The sequence below is a fragment of the Stegodyphus dumicola genome, chromosome 5, assembly GCF_044657685.1.
Source record: "Stegodyphus dumicola isolate Sdum_Otavi_A_Nest chromosome 5, ASM4465768v1".
Classification (NCBI taxonomy): Eukaryota; Metazoa; Arthropoda; class Arachnida; order Araneae; family Eresidae; genus Stegodyphus; species Stegodyphus dumicola.
The window spans coordinates 198,117,445-198,138,342 of record NC_140772.1 but is presented as its reverse complement, the minus strand read 5'-3'; the positions used below and the strand labels follow the sequence as shown (position 1 = coordinate 198,138,342).

The 20,898-nt window shown below is 34.4% G+C and overlaps 1 protein-coding gene across 1 annotated transcript in view; it reads left to right on the top strand.

Moving 5' to 3' along the window:
• The first annotated feature begins 124 nt into the window (after positions 1-124).
• Positions 125-20,898, top strand: part of LOC118193141 (reversion-inducing cysteine-rich protein with Kazal motifs-like) — a 232,762-nt gene continuing 211,988 nt past the window's right edge. Inside the window, exon 1 of the mRNA XM_035364220.2 lies at positions 125-327. Within this exon, the coding sequence (XP_035220111.1) occupies positions 186-327 (142 nt within the window). The 5' untranslated portion in view covers positions 125-185. The remainder of the gene's footprint in view (positions 328-20,898) is intronic.

Below are 20,898 nucleotides of genomic sequence, written 5' to 3'. Positions count from 1 at the left end.
TTAAAATCCCGCTTCTTTTTGGCTTCCATTTTTCTCTGTAATCTGACTTTTGGCGAGCAAATCCGACTGCGTTTGGAGATAAGCAGAAAAAGCAACCCTAGGAACTCGAAAGAAGAAACAGTATTCCGAGCGAATGTAGCGAGCTATGCACAACTGATTCGGGCAGAAGAGATGAAGATAAGTTGATGTGCGTCTCATTGACTCCGCTCAGTGCAATAAGGGAGAAGGATCTTCCTTCTCCTTTTGGTCATCGGATCTTGACCCAAGTCACCGTTTTCGGATTGTTGTTGCTGCTACTGTGCGGCGTGCACTCGGCGAGCGGAGGAAGTAAGTGAATATTTTTTTTTTACTATCTTCCGCCCCCTCCGTATTATATTCGGTGTACCAGGGGTTCGATTGCAATTTAATTGCACTTAAGAATTCGCTCTGTGATTTGAATCTAGTATTACGTTAATAAATAAGATTACGTGTCTCTCGTTTTGTGCAGTGCTTGGAATGAGATTGTTATCATGCTTTGGGATAAAAGTACGGAAGATTAGATTGCGAGAAATATACGTACGCGGCTGTAGCAGCAATTGCTTAATTATCAGCTTTCAATGGCTTCATTTTTCTTTTAATTCTATTGTTAATGAAAGGAGTTTTTTAACATTTCGAAGGCTTGAGAAAAATTTCTTCGATGGGTCTTCTGTTTTCACTTTGCGACGAAACTGTGTCCGCGATAACTAAAAGCTGTTGTTAATCTATGACGTGTTTTTATTTATCGGCAATATTGTAAAATGATAATCATTTAAAAAGTCATTTTATTTATCTGCAATGTTGAATTTCTTAACATATTTTGACATATATTGAATTTCCTAATAATATTTTAGATTAAGGGCTAATTTATAATGTGAGCGTCATAAACAAAACAGCATCATAATGCGTGCAAAGGGTGAATTGTAAATTTTCTAGTATTATTTTTTCTTGTGTACCTGTAGGCCGCATTCAAAATAAAACATAATTAGGATGATATATTTTTATAGTAATATTAAATCCAACTTTATGTACATTTCTAAACAGATCTTTTGAAATAGGAGTTTTTTTAATTAAAATTTTATTCGTTAATAAAAGTTTAAGTTTATGTGCTAACAGAAGATTTAGTTTCTAAACTTGACAGCTGTAGAATATTACTTTTATTTAAGAAATTAAGTAACATATTTGTATAGTTTATATATATATGTGTGTGTGTGTGTGTATGTATTTTTAATTTTTAAAAGTTTTTAACCGTTTATCCTGTGCGAGGTGTTAGAAACTTTCAGACGGAACCGACGCCAGACTTTTGCCATGCCGCCCGGTGCAAACTTTACAACTCCAAAGTTCTGCCGCCCGGTACATCCTAAATTGTAAACATTTTGCCGTCCCTAAATTATGATGGCTGCTGAGGCCGCACGGTTGTACCGGCTTTGCTTTCTGATTGCAATTTGTTAAATAGTTGATAAACAGTGTTTATTTAAAGAGAAAAGGCTCGATGCATATCGAGAGACCAATGAGGCAGCAAGTAAGAAGTACACTGAGTCGTTTTGTATTAAATCAATGCATACTGGCATGATATTAGAGTTTACTATCATAATATTAGATTAAAAATGATTTTGGAAAATAAGAGTGGTTAAGAACGCTGAATGCTGGAAGTTCGAACCTTGCTTGGGCTAAACGCAAGTGAACAGACTGGCTGCATTGTTGGTTTTCGTGGATTTCCCCATGTGAAACGTTAATACAAGCCAGCTGTCCTAAGAAAGTCCTCCCCGAAGGCATTCCTTCTCTTAGGCAGATAGCCCGCGTGGCTTTGTTGTATTCAAACAACCTACACTGGCAAATAAGAGAGCAAAACATGCGTTTTAAGCACATGCGAAGTTATTAGTAAGAAAATATTCGGTAGGGTCACGTTATGAAGACTTCCGTTCTCTAGGAGAACTAGTTTACCTGAATTCAAGAAAACCCGAAAAATAATTTAATAATCTACATAAAATAGAGAATTATTTTTCAGGTTTTATGCAATAACTTGCAGATTTTAATCATTATTTGGGTGGAATTGAATTTAAAAGTAATTAATTTTATTGAAAGAATGATGTATTAATATTTAATACAAAGAGGTCTCTCTGCAGGTCCGCTTTTGATTTTTTTAAATTCTTGTAGTGGAAACCACAGAAATTAAAATACGATAATTAAATTAAAATCTCAAATTAATTACTTGTTAATATTATAATGACATTGTAATGATCAAATTTATAAATGTGCAATATATGTGCGTTATTAAAATGATATTAATGAGTAGTTACATATTTGTGTTTACAAATGAAACCGTTCTAAAAAAGTATAAGTAGAAATTTTTCCGGTAGAGAAGTATCGTTCTGAGTTTAACCTGTACTAATAGAATTATATTATAAAGTAAACATTTTCTGTTTAAAAACTGAACGTTGAGGTTAACGTTATATTTCCGGAATTTTACTTTGAAATGAATAAAAAAAAGTCTACTGCTACGAAATTTAAAAAACTGATTTTTTACAGTTCAATAAAAATAAAACTTTTCTCCATAAAGAAGTTCGATTTTAAAAGTTCTGATGTTTCCTTTTGTATTTATTTCTTGAAAGTGAATTATAAAAATGGTAAAATATCAAAATATTAGGAAATACATGACCAACTAGATAAAGATTGTATTAGGATTATTCAATTCTGGCAAAGCACACGAGGGCTATCTGCCTAAAGGGAGGGATGCATTTGTGGAGGATTTTCTAAGGGAAACTGGCTCGTATACACGTTACACATGGGGAAAACCACGAAAACGCCCATGCAGCCATCCCGTTCGCGGGATTCGAACCTCGGACCGAACTACCAGTGTTCAGGCAATTAGATAAGGAGAGAGGAAAGATGGCTGTAGGAATTTAAAACTACATAAATAAAAGGTAAAGCTATAGAGAGGATGATGGTGCTAAAGGTTAACTGTAAAATTTCGACATTGCCAATATAGCTTATTTTGTATGTAAACGATATCAAGAGTTAGAGTTCAAAATTTTGTTGTCATCATATTGCTATACGCTCTAAGAAACTTTTTTTTTTTTTTTAACTTTGACGGTGTATAAGAAACGGTGTATAAGTAAAGGGGGGAATAATAAAATATTTCTTTTGTTACGCTGATGGGCAAAGTTCTGTTGTAACACGGAGCATCAGTAAAATGTATAAATGATTCACAACAATCTCTAGTCTTCCTTTAGAGCGGACAAAAATAGCATCTCAGTTATATTAAAGACAAGATTGTAAACTGTATAAAAGTAAGGACAGCGATTCTAAATTCCGACCCAACAGCGGCTGAGCGGTAAAAGTCTCTGAACACTGGTAGTTCGATCCGGGGTTTTAATCCCGTGAATGAGCTTCTTGCATGGGCGTATTCGTGGTTTTCCACATGTGTAGCATATATACGAGACAGTTTCTCTTAGAAAGTCCTCCATGAAAGCATCCCTTCCCTTATGCTGATAGCCCTTGAGTGCTCTGCTGCAATCAAATAAACTAAACCAGATTCTAATTCTAGTATAAGAACATAGCAAACTGTGAAAGAAAGAACAAATCCTTAGTTCGAATTCCGTGTTGCGCGCAAGCAACTTTTCGCGTTCCGTCCTCCCGAAAAACTTAATAATGTTCGCGGTGGCGTCGAAGTGAAATACAGAGGTCACTGTCCCAATCACAGTCTTGCCTTCTACCTAGTCGTCTTTAAAAAATGTAAAAGGAATTATGTATACGTTGTTAGCATGTCCCCTTAATAGTTGGAAGGTTCACACGAGGGAGGATTGGATTAGATTGGATTATTTAATTATGGCAAAGACCGCGAGGGCTATCTGCCTAAAGGGAGGGATGCCTTCGTGGAGGACTTTCTAAGGGAAACTGGCTCGTATACACGTTACACATGGGGAAAACCGCGAAAATCACGCGAGGGAGGAATGGTTATTATATTCTGTATACTTCGCAAAGCCTAAAAGTCTCTTCGCAAAACCTACAAACTTAATTTTAATTAACGTAGGAAGTGGTTCAAGTAATTTTTTTTATGCTTTTTTGTTATATTTTAGCATAAGTTAAAATTAGGCAAAATTTTAGATTGAAGTTTGGTTTTATAAGAAAGCTATGCACATTTTGAAGAAGCCTGTGACCCAACCCTTGGAACGCGTAGGCCGTATTATAACATCAAATGTTAACCCAAGACTGGTTTTTTATTAATTTTAAATTAAAATTAGTATTTTTTTAATATATGTATCTAATATATTGAGTTTGAAACTCCTGCCGAGCGAGTTAGCTGCTATATAATGTACGTAGGTTTTGCATGAACCTATTGATTAATTCAATAGGGAAAGCGCAATTATAGAGACGTACTTTAAAAGTAATTACGAAAAAGTTAATTTTAAAACGAAGTAAATGTATTTTTTATCTATGAAAACATCATGATCGGTTTGCTAATTGATAAAGCAAGATGTGAAGATGTTACTTAAGGAAGGGATGCATTCGTGGAAGACATTATAAGGGAAACAAGTATCTACTTACGTTACAAGTGTAGAAAACCGCGGAAAATCATGCAGTCAGTTATTTTGCATCGATCTGAAAGGCAAATAAAAAAATTATAGTGGATTCTCTTTAAAAGATTATAACACAGTTCCCAATAATATTGGTTGTGTGTGAAGAGGTCGTCTTAGAAATGAGATTTAGTATCGTATCGATCTTTGTATATATGCTCGAAAACGTTGGTAACATTCAGATGTGGTTCCCTGTTACAGGTGGTCACTACGAAAGGCTTTTGCATGGATTAGGAAAGAGTAGAAAAGTCTTAGATTCGAATTAGCACAATTAGTAGACAGTTTCGGCCCTCTTAAATTATAGATGACTGTGCCACTCCAAGCACAGGCGATATACACAACCACCTAACGAGCCTGTTGTCGAAGGGAGCCGCAAGGTGCTATTAAAAGAGGCAACTAAAGGTACATTAAATTACTAATATTTTTAACTTTTATATAGCCCTAACTGTACTAATCGCTTTTGGTGTCGAAACTACGCCAATACTTCGCGAAAAAGCATTATCCGTCCCTAAAAATATTCTACTAAAGTATACATTTTTGACATTTGTCGTTATTACAGCTGAGTTTAAAATTTTAAAGTTAATAGTTTAAAATCTACCGAATTTGAAAATTCTTTTAGTTAAAACATAGATATTTTAAAACTGAATTAAAATAATTTATTATTGATTATTAAAAGTTATATTTAATTAAAGCAACAGCAGAAAATTCTTAAATATTACGTTGAGAGGAGTATAATGAAGCTTCTCCGGTTGGCTGTTCTTCAGGTGGTTGGTTTGGTTGGTTGGTTTATTTATGGCAAAGCACACTTGGGCTATCTGCCTAAGAGGATTGATGCCTTCGTGGAGGACTTTCTAAGGGAAACTGGCTCGTATACACGTTACACATGGGGAAAACCACGAAAACGCCTATGCAGCCAGCCCGTTCGCGGGATTCGAACCTCAGACCGAACTACCAGGTTCTTCAGGTGGACAAGAAATTTATCAAGAACTTATAATTCGTGAAGTGAGAATCAGTTTTTTCTCCTAGCTTTCAAAGCATTTTGGTCACTGAAAAATACACGGACTGTACATCACTGATAAATGCACTCTGAAACTAATTAATGTATTTTATATACATTATAATACTATAAAAGCTTCTAATACTATAGAAAGAATAGAAATTTACATTACTATAAAACAAACAACAGAATAGCAAAACGTAATTATTAAAACAAATATGACGGTATCGCATTTGCTGCATTGTCACAATCGCGCATATAAGTGTAGGGTTTTACTTTAATTATTTAATATTTAATTTAATTTTGGAACAAGCCGTTCCTCTAATTTCCCACTACGTTTCCCTGCCAGAATGAGTTTTCAGAATTACGATTTATGCAAATGAGGTAGAAACGAGTATTTAAGCTGAAGTTTGGGTTACTTCAGTACGGCAGCGTGTTCTGCCTTTCGGTTACGTTGTTGCTACTAGTTTAAGCTTGCTATTCTACGGCCGTACCTAATACGTGCCTGCTAGTTCACGCAAGTGATTCTTAAAGAAGGGCCAAATAGGCGAACTGATTCTGTGCAGCTTCAGCTGATTAGTTTTAGTTAGGATTAGACTAGTTTTATATTTTCTGCTTTGAGTTAAAATACAGCCCAAGTGGAGGCTTCTTGTCCGCCCAAGAGGAGCCATCTGTATAATCATTTTGAGTTGGACTAAAAGAGTAATTTAGCCCTTCTTTGGATTTGTTACTTACGCTACAAGAACTCAGCGATTAGTTGCTACATAGTTCTTCGGTATTCTAGCTTGCAAGGAGCTCTAGTTTAGCTAGGATATTACACAGTAACTACGAGTATGTCATAATAACGAACACGCTATTTTAGCTGCTATTGTATCTTCAAAATATGCGTGTGAGAGTGCTGTAAGCATTACAAGCAGAATTCTGTTAAAGCTGTGCCTATATGCGGCCGCGAGATGATTTTTGAAGTTGAACAAAGGTTTTACATTACGTAAACAGTTGACTTTAGGAAAATCACAATGCAAAATGTTTATGATAGTTGAAGTGGATGTTCTTCGCAGCTGCATATCTGCCTCACGCAGTTATATCTGTTCAACATGCAGCTGAGTTTCTGCACTGCGGAATCGGAACAATATTTGATCCCGTAAAATTTAGGAATCAAAATCTTGGTGTATTTATTTTGTATCGAATATTCATATACATTCCAGGTATTTCCATTTTGTCTTGTTAGCGGTTCTCTTTCACTTAGTATCTTATATTTAATCCAGAATAATTAATTACATTTTACGATCCTCATATCAAATCACACGCCTGTATTTCGACTAAATAAAAATGAATGTAATTCGAGGAATATAATTTGCCCTGCTTTATTATCAGTTTGATAATAAACTTTCCATTATGTTCTCTTTCTTATCTGCGGGTTATCTTTTATGTTTCCTTAGGTTTCTGACTTTTCATTCCTTTTCCGATTCTTCTAGACCTGAGATATTCTGCAGGCTCTTTTTTTTAAACATTTTTAACATTCTCAATAAAATTTTATAAAATAAAATCAATTTTAAACATTCTCAATAAAAGTATGCATTCAAAATTCATAAGACAGATTGAAGTCTATAAATCTCACAGAAGATTAGGAATAATGTTTCATAATTCTAAACTATACAACCGAAATTTTACAGCATAAGAAAGCTTTGTTCTAAGCATCTGCGCCTTATTGCATATATTTTATTACGTAGAAAATAAATATTTTATGAAGAAGTCTTATTGCCGCGTTCCTAGTTGCTGTATCGTTGGTTTTGGGTTAGTATCCCGGAGAAGACATGCATTTGTAAGGCAGCCTAATGTCCTTTTGAGTGGTCTTGTGGTAGGAGAAGAAGGACTGGGCTGAGCCTAACAGCTAATACGTCAAGACCATCTCACAAGCAGTGGTGTTCTGCCTCACTGATACCTGCACCTGTAGAAGTACTAATTATTTGAATTTCTTAGGGAGAAGAATGACTAAGTATTAATTTTTTTTTTTTTTTTTAATCTTTAGCCTTTAAATAAAAAAAAAAATTCAATATCCCTTTCTTCTTCTACACCCTCCCTAACACTATGCATATTTTATAATTTTACCGTTTATTCTTCCCAAATAATATGATATAATTAATTATAAATGTGATTTTATAACATAATTTAAATATTTCTATGATGTGGAAAAATGGATTCTAATCTGGGTTTCTCGTGGCAAAACAATTGAGGATTATGCATTCAGGATGTCTTTACTATGGGAACTAATTCTTACTTTTTTCACCGGCAGAAGGTACGAAACTTCTGAAGCCATCGAGTTTAACCTCTGAAAATGTATGCGGAAAGAGTTTTCAGTTCTTCACGGTATTATTAGTTGTGAAGTCATCAGTGGGTGTGAAGTTATTTTTGAGATTTTTTGCAACGTCATTCATTTCACACAGAACGCTTCTTCTTTTTCTAATTCAAAATACAATTTAAATACGCGTTGAAATTAATTTGAATACATATTGCCTAAATTTGCAGTATTCCCGATTTCGGTATCTGAAACTGGCAAGTTGAGCATCATTTAGATGTACAAAATGTCTGATATTAAGACATTGAAAACTTGGATACTTGAGAAATTTCCGAAATTTACAAGATCCGTAATGCCTGTTATGTCTAAATCTACTTCGGAAACATAGAAGAAAGCTTAACTGATTAACAGAAGCAAAATATGTATTTTTCACATGCACAGAAGGCGTTTCTTCAGATGCTTAGTTCTAAAAGAAGGTTTTTAATAGATTTATAGAGTTTTGATGTGTAATGCCTTTAATATAATACATAGAGATTATGCCCATGCGTGAAGACACAGTGTCGATTAAAATATATCTCGCCATTCCTCCTTTCTTTATTCAGAATGCAGCACGAAAAATGACCGAGTTGTGCCAGCACCCTCTAGATATATAGAGGGTGTTGGTTGTGTTCTACAGACGTGCTGGAGAAGAGAATAAAACATACCAACTCCATGACAGCACGCCCGAATATCGCAGAATTTCTCATCGGTAACAGTATGTTCTTAACCCAGCAACTTATCCTACTTAGCATCCTGCGATTTTTACCTCTTTTCCTCTGATGAAGTAAATTCTTCAGGGACATTAGTTCAAACAGTATATTAGAAGCTTCGAAATGGGCAGCAGGAAATATCAGTGCCGCTCTCGCAGGGATTCAAAATAAGGTGCTTCCAATTGTTAGATGGATGTGCTACTATTTACACCACGAAGGCATGCAGCAAGGTAAAAAGAATCCTTATATTCTGCCCCACTTAAAAGGCAACTAGTGAATCGTGGAATTCAGTTGGTGTCGAATTATCGTCCGTCACATTTTAGTCGACCGCCGTCGTAAGACCACCTATTAGTATGTTTGGAGCGAAAAAAATCGACCATCCCGTCGGCAGGATTCGAACTCCGAAGCTTCTCATTGCAAGCCAGATTTGCTATCACTTAAGCCACTCTATTCGAAGATTCCTTATAAATTTGTCACCAAATGAGGTAAAATCTGCGTAGAAAGAAGAAGTGTACGAGAGGTGATAAAAGTTTATTCTTCCATTAAGGTACAGTACTGAAGGTGGTATTTTAAACTATTCACGGTAAAGAACTTGTAAGGTATTTCTTCCGCCTTCTTAGCATGCCTTCGTGATGTAGTGGTCAGCACACTCAGCGCGTTTCGAGAAGCCGTGGTTCAAGTACCGGCGAGGACATTGCTCATTTTTCATCTCTTGCTTCCAAATAACCTAATGTCGCTACAAACTACACGTGAAATCCTCTAACTTTTCGATCTTATGCAACGATTTACTTGATTACTTGATAGGTTTATGGAACAACACTATCAGTGAAGTGTATGTACCACATAACGATTATTACCCTATTTTGCAAATATTTTGCTATATTTATTCTAATAATCGACACATGTGTCGCTTCACGTCTCGTTCATTAAAAGTCACGTCTCTTTCATTAAAAATATAGTTGAATATTTTGGTTCAAATTAACAACAATTCCCAGAACCCTGCCTAAGTAATTTTTCACCCGAGACCAAGAGGTAAAGGTACCTTACATGCAGCCAGATTAGCTGTATCTGCATACATCTATTGTATATTCAACAAAGATATCTATACGAAATTGTATCATAACCCTTATAATATTCTTAACCATAATTTTATGCTCTAGAGAAATTAACACATGTAATAAGTCATAATTTTTAAATGAAAACATTAAAATGCGCCTTTCTGATAAATAGCAGATAACACTGAAATAATAGAAATAGTACTAGAACTAATATAAAAGTATTACATAAGTAATCAAGCTTTTTCTTTGTAATTTTTCTTGATTTTATTGAAATAAAATGGACAATAATGTTTTTCAAAATCTACTTGATTATTTATATTTTATACATTTGAAAATTTTTTGGAGAACCAAGAAAAGCTTTTGGATAATTGTTTTTAAATATTTAAAATATTCTTAACGTAATTTCAGAATTTAGATCTGATTGAACTAAACTGCAACTCTTTATTATCTTTAAAGACCTGATTTTGCTTCAGCCAACAGAATTCTTGAAACAGTGCGGTTTTTAAAACTAAATATTTCTGATGTATTATCTGAAGCATTTATATTGTTACGAAATGTCCAGGCGCGGTAAGATGGCTTCCCCGCAAAGCAGTTTTAGGGTTACCGTAAAATGGCAACGTTATGCATGGTTGCTATATTTGGTGAGAAATCGTCCATTTGGCGACAAAATTGGCGATATGCCATGGATGGATGGAACACCTTCTATTCTGAAACGAATCCTTACCGGTTTAGCCCAGAATGTTCTCGAACACAAGCCGAAAACTATATAAACACTGCTGGTAAGCGGGGAGAGAGTGCGAGATAGTTGAGTTAATCAGTCTGTGCGGAGTCGATCGAGTTGAAGCCAGGCAGCGAGTGCCGAGTGGGTCGTCGAGTGCATCGAAAAGTATCCTAGTGTATTGCGGTTAGTCCATCGTCGAGAGAGTGTGTTAAGCTCCAGGAACGACTGAACCGAAGAGTCGGGAGCTGTATACTTCATCAAGTGTCGTCGTTATTCACTCCAAATCTACGAACCCCGTACGAACGTGAAGGAAGAAAATAACGTAACAACTACTGTCAGAAAGAAACGCAACAATATAACTTGTATATATAAAGCTGCTCCATTCTGAAATGCTTAAATGTGAATGAATAAAAATATGAAAAGGCTTAAATATATATGTCTCAATGACATTAATTTTTTCATCAGTTTGAAACTGAAAATCAGAAACTAGTTTGTTTAGTTTTTGATAGCTCCATTTTAATTTTGTGAATATATCTCTCATTTCTGCTATGAAAATAATTTTTTTTTTTTTTTTTCCTTGACGAAATAATTTTTTTTTTATCAATTCCTTCATTCAAATATACATTTTAACTTCTCGTCATGTTCTGTTAATACATCACCTTAACAGCTATATTTTCATATTTCTCCAGAACATTTTGTCTCATTTTCTGCAAAGAAACAGACAATCCTTGTATTATGTTTGATTGTTTAGTTTACCATGCAAAGCATACGAGGACTATTTGTCTAAGGAGAGAAATAACTTTGTAGAGAACTTTCTAAGGGAAGCTGGTTCGTATTTACATAAGAGGAAACACCACAAAAAAAAAAAAAAAAAAAAAAACAATGATTTGTGAGGAGGAAACCCCCCTCCCCCCTCCAAACACCCATGCAGTCAACACATTTGCCGAGATCTGCTATTACGACAATGCCTCTGCTAAACGTGCAGTTTTTGTACTTAACATTTCTATTGCAAGGCTTTAATGTTACTTTTTTTCAGTGTTAAATTCCTAAAAGATGTATGTAAAATTTTTAATTTATTTACTTCAAGAAGTCATTAGTTTCAACCCATTATAATAACTTAGCATTTGTGCCTTTTATAAATTTGAACTTTAATAAAGCAATAATAACCAACTCAGCATTAGATCATAATGATTTTTCTCTCCTCTTTTCTAATTATTCAATCGTTAACGGTTAATAGAGTTTTTTTATTTGGTTTGATTAATTGTTTAACTGAAAACACGTGAGTGTGGAAGTGCTAAAGGATATAGCAAGCTTTTAATTGCTTTAGTTGTGCTATTTCAAAACGGTGCTTCTCAGTACCTTTGCTCAATTGAAAGTTAACAGTAATCATAAATTTTTTAAAGGTGTTTCTAAGCATTTCGCAGCTTAGCCTTTCACCTGAGGCAAGGGCTCACCAGCGGCCGAGCGGCAAAGTCACTGAACACTGGTAGCTCATTCCGAGGTTCGAATCCCGCGAATGAGCTGGCTGCACGGGCGTTTTCATGGTTTTTCTCATGTGTAACGTGTATACTAGCCAGTTTTCCTGAGAAAGTCCTCCACGAAGGCATCCCTCCCCAAAGGCAGAGAGCGCCCGAAGCTTAGCCGTAATCACATAAACCAAACCAACCCAAACCACCTGCCAAACTTGTCTCACTCTTGTCCTAACTCTGACCACTCCGTTATCGCTAGACATAACTAGCGATGACGTTCGTAAAGCTAACATAATATACATTTATTTTATTTTGTGGTGAATAATCATTCCTAGTAGCTCTATCAACTAATTGCTCTATTTTGAGCAATCAGGAGATCTTTGCGGTTCTAACTTTATGTGTATCTTTTTTTTTTTTTTTTCTCCCAATGGTGGGCACTTGCCTATAACGGCATTGGCCACCACTTCTGGCGGCAATTTTATTGTGGAGGCACCTAATAGGTGGCTACCGCTTCCTCCTATGAAGAGACAGGCAATTTTGAATCCATGCTTTCTCCGGAATTCGAACCCGAGCTCTTCGGTATCGCAGTCAGGCTCCCGTAACCGTTGCACCGTCTGAGCGGCCATTTCATGTGTGTCTGGAAATCCAATTAACTTTTTGATTTGTTAAGCTAGATTTATTGTAGAATCACAGGAACAGTAGCATAAAAAATGGCTGGAATCATACGCTGTGAAAGTATACGATACACTATTACTATTCCTTACTACACTCGGTATGATTCGTTTTTTTTAACAACATGATAAGAAGACGTTGATTTGTTATTATGTATAAAAACGTCGAGTATAAAATGTACTTGTTCCATGAGATTTCTACTCAGTTTACTGATTGAACCTGTCCAGCTGCGATTGTGATATGCTATAATCTTTTGCATATGAAACTACATATGTAAAAATTATATCTCTCTTATGAAATTTCTAACCAATTTACCGACCCTTTTCAACATGGCAATATAATTTGTCGCTTATTTTTAGGCATAAAATTGTCGACCAATAAAAGTAACATTCATATGACACACATTTTTCTCATTGATTGGCCATCGACTTTTATATCTTTTATGGAGTCAACGAAACTGCATGAACAATTTGTTGAAAACAATGGTAAAAAAATATTAAGTAGCAATCCTATCGAAATACGTTTTTCCTGTCGTTGCTCTGCGCATCATTTAACAAATCTCAGATAAATATTTCGAATTAAAATGATGATGCAGCTTTTAAGTCGTAAACATAACAATAAAACCAGCGATGCAAGATATGTGTTGTCTGTTTAACCGAAACATTTGTATGCAACTGATGCAACTAACATACTCATTTACCACTAGATCACGTGTTAAATAACCACCGTTAGATACTGAACTATCAGTAGAATATTAAGGACAATTTTATTACACTGTTTTCTTTAAACGTATGAATAGCTTTGTCGCTATCTTGTTTAAAGCTTCATTTGACAGCTGAAGGGTTTTTAGTTCTTTAAGGAGATGAGTTGTTTACAAAACCGGAAAGGTAATGGTTCTGATATTATCAGTTTGATAAATTCCATGTGTTTCTAAAATAGGTGTTTATGCGTTTTATGCTTACATCGGTAATATATCTTATCTTTAAAAATATAGTTATGCAACATTATGAAAGGAAAAATAACTGTTTTGAAATTTATATTGAAGAATTTGAAATGATAATGAAGTTTTGAAAGTGAAGGGAATTAAAAAAATTTAAGCTTCTGAAATCTTGCTTGGCGTTAACACGCTACCCAGATTTTATTTTAAATATCGAATAAAAGCCATGGAATTCTACGCAACACTAATATGCAATTCTTTGTAGTGTAACAGCTAACAAATAACTGGAAAGGGTTATATTTAGACAAATATCTTGTTGTTTAAATCCTGCGAAAACTCATGCATTTCAGGAGTACCATTATTTCTTTTTCAGAACTTTAAGATTATTAACTGTGTAAAGTGTGCTGTATTTCTTACATGATTGTTTTCCAAATATGCAGTATTTTTATACCTACAACCATCTAGCTTTTTGAAATGTTTTTAACACTTTGAATATGAACTGAAAAAATTACCTCGTTTTCTAGTCAAGATATTTCTTCCACTTTCTTACCGTGCGTCCGTGGTGTGGTAGTCTGGACGATGGGCGCGTATTCCAGAGGTCCCTGGATCGATTCTCGACGAAGGCGTTGCTTATTTTTCATCTTGTCTGCTTCCAAAAATACCTAATGTCTCTACAAAGTGATCAAAATATCTCATAAATAAGGTAAATTTAGTACTTGGTTTTTTTTTTTTTTTTTTTTTTTTTTTGAGAAACGGTTTTCAAGCCAAACACATATGTACTACACGTGTAGGACACATATGTCTCACAGGTAACGATCAACTAGAAGAACGCCTATTAGCCCGGAAAACTTTGTTACATGAAATACGTAGATTTCACATCATATGGTACACGTTAAAACATTCTTTGCATAACTCAACATCACACATTGGGCAACTCATATTTGTTCCTTTCTTACGACAAGCCCAGTGGCTCCTTGATTCCTTCTAACTATTGGAAGATGATACTCAACATTCAGGAGATTCGAAGTACTTTTTAACTCAGCAATAATTTTTAAACTTTCGCTGGGACATGTATGTTTCGTTAGTAGTCAAAGGGTTAAATGGGTTCATATATAAAGTATTTTGTTCCTTCTTATCACGTTCATTATTGGTGTAACTGAAAGCTCATTCTGAGTTCCGAAGCATCGAGAACTCTGGAGTTCGAATCTCGACGAAAACGTGGCACACTTTTCATGTTTCCTGCTTCGACGAATCTGATGACTCTAACGCATATGTGCTGGAAATTGAAATCATTGAAAAATAAATAGCATACTGAGTTTCATTTTGTAGTGCAATAATATTATTTAAAATTCATTTCTAACTTACTGAACTGCAGCTTAAATTAAGTTTTCATCCACTCGTTAAAGTTAAATTGAAAAATAATAACTATAACTTTTGATACCAGGCATGTGCCTTTGTTTTCTAAATGAATAAAAAGTAAAAATTCATTTCGTAACAAAGGTTCTAATTAATTTGATTAATGTTGGATGAAGTTGAGCCTTGTAGTCAACTAGCTGTCTACGTAGGCTGCTTGACGTGATCTTATGAGTCTATTAAAGTACTGAGTTTCTTGCAATAAGAGCTATTAAATTTATTAGTTCGGCCTTTTGCCTTAATCGATGATGCATAATTATTGTATTCTTTTAAACTGAGATTTTCTATCTACGTTAACACTAGATTCTCCTATAGTTCACATTATTTAAATGGGTATCCATGTGACGAAAGAGTTGTATGGACTTGTCTATGTATGTTGCACTTCCTAAATAACATTGAACAACATTCTATACACGTTTATCTTTAGTCTTGCCCTATAGTGCTCCATTCTCGGATGTTATTATCTTCGGTATCTTGAATCAGCAAAAAAACCCTATTTGTACATAGTGACCTAGTGAAAACTGCAGTGTTTTCGACGAAAATCTAACTTTTGCAACTAGAAAATGGTATTTTATTTTGGAAAATGATAAATAATAGTGATCCAAGTCGCACTCCAGATTGGATGCTCTTAACATCAGAATAACAGTTTTCAATTCTTACACTTGATGAGATAGCTAGCAATTAAATGGATAAGTGCAGCAGGGAGTTTCTGGATCAGGCTCTTATGCCAGATGCTGCTAAAAGCCTTTTCGAAGACCATAGGAAACAACTGGATAAACTGTAGCATTCTTGTTGCAGCTATTTGGACTACTTGTAGAATGCGATGGTTGGTAATCCTAAAGCCAACATGATGAGGATCCATCAGTGGCCGAGTGGTAAATGCCACTGAGCACTGGTAGCTCAGTCCTTACTGAGCTACCAGTTCAAATCCCGGTGATTCAGAGGTTCAAATCCCGGTGATTGGGATGGCTGTATGGCTGTTTTCGTAGTTTCCCTATTTTGGATAAGAGCGAATTTTCCTTATAAAATCCTCCACGGGCGTTACTCCCCTTCCATGAAGTGCCACGTAATAAATAGATAAAAAAACATGATGAGGAACAATAATATTTTCCTCGGTGTTCAATATTTCAAGCATCACATTCTTAAGTAGTTACTAACTGTAGAAGGCAAATTAACAACCTGTTTGTTTGAAAATAATTAAGCAAACTAGTTTCAGTGCATTCAGATAATATCTAAGACATTTGCAGGAAATGTTACATAGGAACAGAACTCCTTTTCATCAAAGTTTTGCGTATTTTGTCAGGCATTTGATGTTTCTTGATTTCACTGAGATGTTTCTTTATTAAAACTTTAATTTTCTCAAGTATGATAATTTGCAACTGATCAGTGTGAATCCTACTGAGATATCTAAAACTATACTGTTGATTTCTCTTGAAAAGGATAAAATCTATAATGTCATATACAAGAGAAAACTGAAGCTTCAATTTATTCGCAATGGCCTTTGTCATCATATTTTACTTATGAACTAAAGCTCCTTATATGGTTCCAATGAGTTCTTTTTCATTTCTAAGGTTTTCGCGCAAGTCTTAAATGGAATTGTCTTTGACTGCCACTGAGTTGACAAGACCTTTCTTTGATAAAGATCGAATTCTTCTCTGATAGATGGCATTGTGACAGTTAGGTTGATGCCTTTGGTAGTCAGTTTTGATAGGCTATAAATATAGATGCACAATTGCTGTAATGTGTGTAATATCCCCATAACCATCCCCTTAAAATAAAGGTTTAATATACCTAAAACCATTTCTAATTACTTTCACATAGCTTCAGAACTAGGCAGGAAATATTTTCCATATATATCTAGCATGTCGTTAAAGAGTTGCTTTATCACACACTCTGGCAGTGAGCTTGACACTTAACTTCCATAGTTCGCTGAAGAGAGTTTTCTTCCTGCTATGCGATAATTAATCAAGCACTTCTGAATTCTGTTTTTGCACATATGTGTGATATTGCTAGGCATTTTTTGCAGTGGCTAATGGACTCCGAAATGTTTCGGAATGCTCTCAACTGCTATGATTTGACTTAAATTTCATATTGTGAATGCTGTCACTTCCTCTACAGTTCAGAGGTTCTCAACCAGGGAAGAGTTCGGTCAGTCACGAACATCTTGAAGTAACATTGTATATCGCCTTTGTTTATTTTGTTTATGCGTATGCAATACATATATGTGCGTAACACATGACATTGCGTATGTGGTACATAACATTTTTTAATGTTTAAATCAATACATAAAAGAGATTTGAAATTAAAAAACTGATAAAATTCAAACTTTGTTTAGTAATAAAGGAAGCTGAGAGGCCAAATGTATTTCGAGGGAAAAATCGCATAGCCACGAAGCAGAAAATTGTAATGGACGTATTTTGTTTTAACCTCATAAATACTAATATTATAATTTGAAAAGTGAAGCTCTTACGACGTGCTGATTCGCAAAATGAATAGGCTCTATCATTTCATTTTGTTTTGTCTTGGCTTTGCCATAGGTTTATATTTTCTTTGCCACAATTGTAGATTTGAAAGTTTAACTCCACAAAGTGCTCCATGTCTCAAGAATGCTTCCATCAGAATTGGGACGAAGCTTGGAGCGTGGACAATTAGTCTTCATGTGCCTTAACTAAATAATTTAAGCAATTTTCTTTAATTGAAGTTCTTATTTTGGATGTTATTGTTATTCTTGATGCACACCATGTATACCAGACTTAAATTTTATACCAATTTTCATGCGTAGAATATTTAAATTTTAATTTAAAAAATCAGCCATTTTAAATCGCTATTCACGATTTAGTTTGAAAGTTCTTATTTTGGGGAATAGCAATTTTAATATGCGCATTTTTCAGGTATAGACTTGATTAAACCAATCGGACGTTCGCCAGAAGTGTCACACTTGAATAGCCTGGCTCGGTAGTCATACTGATACTTTTTTTTTTCTTTAGTTTGTTTAATTTGAGGATTATCATTTTGCCTTCAGAGCAGATAAAAAAAAAACCTCTCTTCTTTTTATTTGTTGATTTTATTGAACAGCTAAATCATCTTTTAAGTACACGGAAGTGATATTATTTTTATTGTTTTTCGAGTAGCTGTTGCAAGTTTATCTTTCCTTGGAATAAATTAAAGTGTATATTTAGGATTTCTCAATAACATAAGACAATTTAGAAAATGATTTTCAGAATAAAAATGTCGAAGTATTACTATTATAGATAAAAAGTAAATTTATGCTGCATTTTATTTTTTAATCACAGAATGGCAGAAAATGTCAAAGTAAAGTATCAAGTAAAGGATATTACCGTTTGAACAAACAAACAAAGAAAAATTCCCGAAAGCTTTCAGATTTTATATTAAGCCCAAAGGGGCGTTTCTTTAACGTTTTGTGTATTACCTTTATTTATTAAATATCAAGTTCTTCGCACCTAAACAATAAAATTGTATTCAATAGCAATATCATAAAATAATTTAAGAAGAGCATACTTTAGAGTTTCCGATACACACTCTCGCGCGCTGGAGATACATTTTTTTTTTTTTTTTTTTTTTCGTACTGTAATGCCATTGCTCGCTTTAAAATCGTTAAATTTGTTAATAAAAAATTCGTTAAAGTTTTACAAAATATGAAATAGATAATAAAACAAATTCTAAATTCCACATTCGGGCTTCCATATGCCCGAGTGGAAGACTACGTTATTCAAAATTTGATATTTCTAGGTACCGTCGTTTTTTCACAGTGCGAGAAACATACATACATTCATGCAGATTCTTCATTATTTAATTTCTTTAAACATTATGCAGGGCTCTAATATTTGGTGGGAACAATTTGAAAAGTTAAACTCCGTTTATAATGAACCAACACAAAATGCCAAAGCAAAATTAATAGCCCTTCTGGGCACATTGCCTGTTTGGTTTAAAAAGTATAAGGAAAACTGCATTCTGTACTTTATTATTAAATTTCATAATCACCATTCGATTTTATTTTGGTTGCGAATGGTATTGTACATTAAAAGAATTAGAAGTTTTACAGTGGGTCTGCTGCAGATATTAGAAAACTATTTTATTCATCACACTTATGGTATAAAAAGCAGTTATTCCAGAATGTTATTAAGATGGTTTGGGTTTGGTTTATTAAATTACGGCAAAGCACTCGAGGGCTATCTGCCTTAAGGGAGGGATGCCTTCGTTTAGGACTTTCAAAGGGAAACCGGATCGTATACATGTTACATATAGGGAAAACCACGAAAACACCCATGCAGCCAGCCCGTTCGCGGGATTCGAACCTCGGACCGAACTACCGAGTTCTTCAGCGTTCCGAGTCGTTCTTCAGCGACGTTACCGCTCGGCCGCTGGTGGTCTCTGCCATTAAGAAGTACGCCTAATATAATAATTATAATTACCATATTGGGACCATATAATATTTTATATGATTTACTTTGTTGCGCTGATGAGGCACTGCACCGTTATACTATCGAGGATAAATTAAAGCTCTTCTACATCGCTGATTTGTAATATTCTCTGGTTTTGCTGATCGTTACTTGTAATGGGGAGGAATATACCGTTGAAACCTGTAGCATCTTTTGAAATTTTAAAGAAAGTTCTGGCTACTGTCATTTTTGTCGAAATTTTCTGCGATAGATTTAAAATATTCTTGTAAATTAGATTTATTTTGGAAAGTTTCATGTTTTTCAAAACTCACGTTCTACCTTCTAATATTAACTGCATTTCAAATAAAAATACCTTGCCACTCCTTTTCCAAGAGAATAAAAAGCAAACATCTGCCGATCTTCTTCCCAACATTGTTATTCCCAACTGTCCTTTAACAATAAGGTTTAATATCGATAGACTTTGATTCATAATGTTCCCGAGGCAAGTGAGAGGGAGGCATTCTCGTGATAGGATTTTGCATTATACAAAGTGACTGAAGTCGTTAAACAACAAAAAAAACACAAGTCTGAAAAAACATGATTGTTAGTTCTGTAATGGAATGGTTCAGATTTTATTTTAATAGTGGATTAACATTTATTGCAAAATGTATAATATAATATATTCTGTGTCATGCTAAGGAACTTTTTTGTGCCAAATTACACTACATCAGGTATTACATTATACATGTAATGAATACTCAAATTCATTTTAAGAAATCTGTATAATTTCGTTAACTATATTCATAAATAACTATTAGTGTCAGTCAGTTATTTCAGTCTGTCAATGTTGCCTTGATTATAGCAGAAAAAAATCTGCTTTTTTGAAACGAATCATTTTGCTTAATGAAAGCATATAATCTCGACTGCAATCAACAGTTTTAATCAGATTCTGTTCGTCTATTCTTTAGACGATTTTCAATGTATTTACAGAAATATTTTCTCTAAGAATTTTGTGCTTTAAAAGTCCCATTTGATGCTCCTTATTCTTCATTATTTTTTACACCTTAATTTCCAAGAAAATAAATTCTTTTATCCCATTTCTCTTGAACGGCTTTCCAAAGCCTAACGATGATTGTAGGTCGACGCTTGGACAATTCGCTTTTTAAAAGTGCAAAAACTCAAAATTCCGTGGGTGATACATCAGGAGATTTAGTAGGGATATGAGTGAAGAGTACGGCCTTGATGCACGTTTCTTGTTCCATTTCTTTCCAGGAAATTAACAGTGGATTTTGACGTGCCCGGCTGCTTACTTTGTTTTGATGCAGTTCTATTAATTAATGGCACTGTGGATAAAGAAAATGCATTTCGTATCTGCAACTTAGATATGAAACATGTTCCTGATAATAATTGGAGTTGATCTTAACAGTTTTATGTACTGTTAATTTTTATTTGTCGTTATATCAAAATTTAGCAGCAATCATAAATCCTTATAAAGAACTTTCTTTAGATCCTTTAAACCATGTTCTAAGATTTTTTCCACCCCTTTTATGATAATGAATGGATCTCTTTTTATTGCGGTCATTTAAATATACTC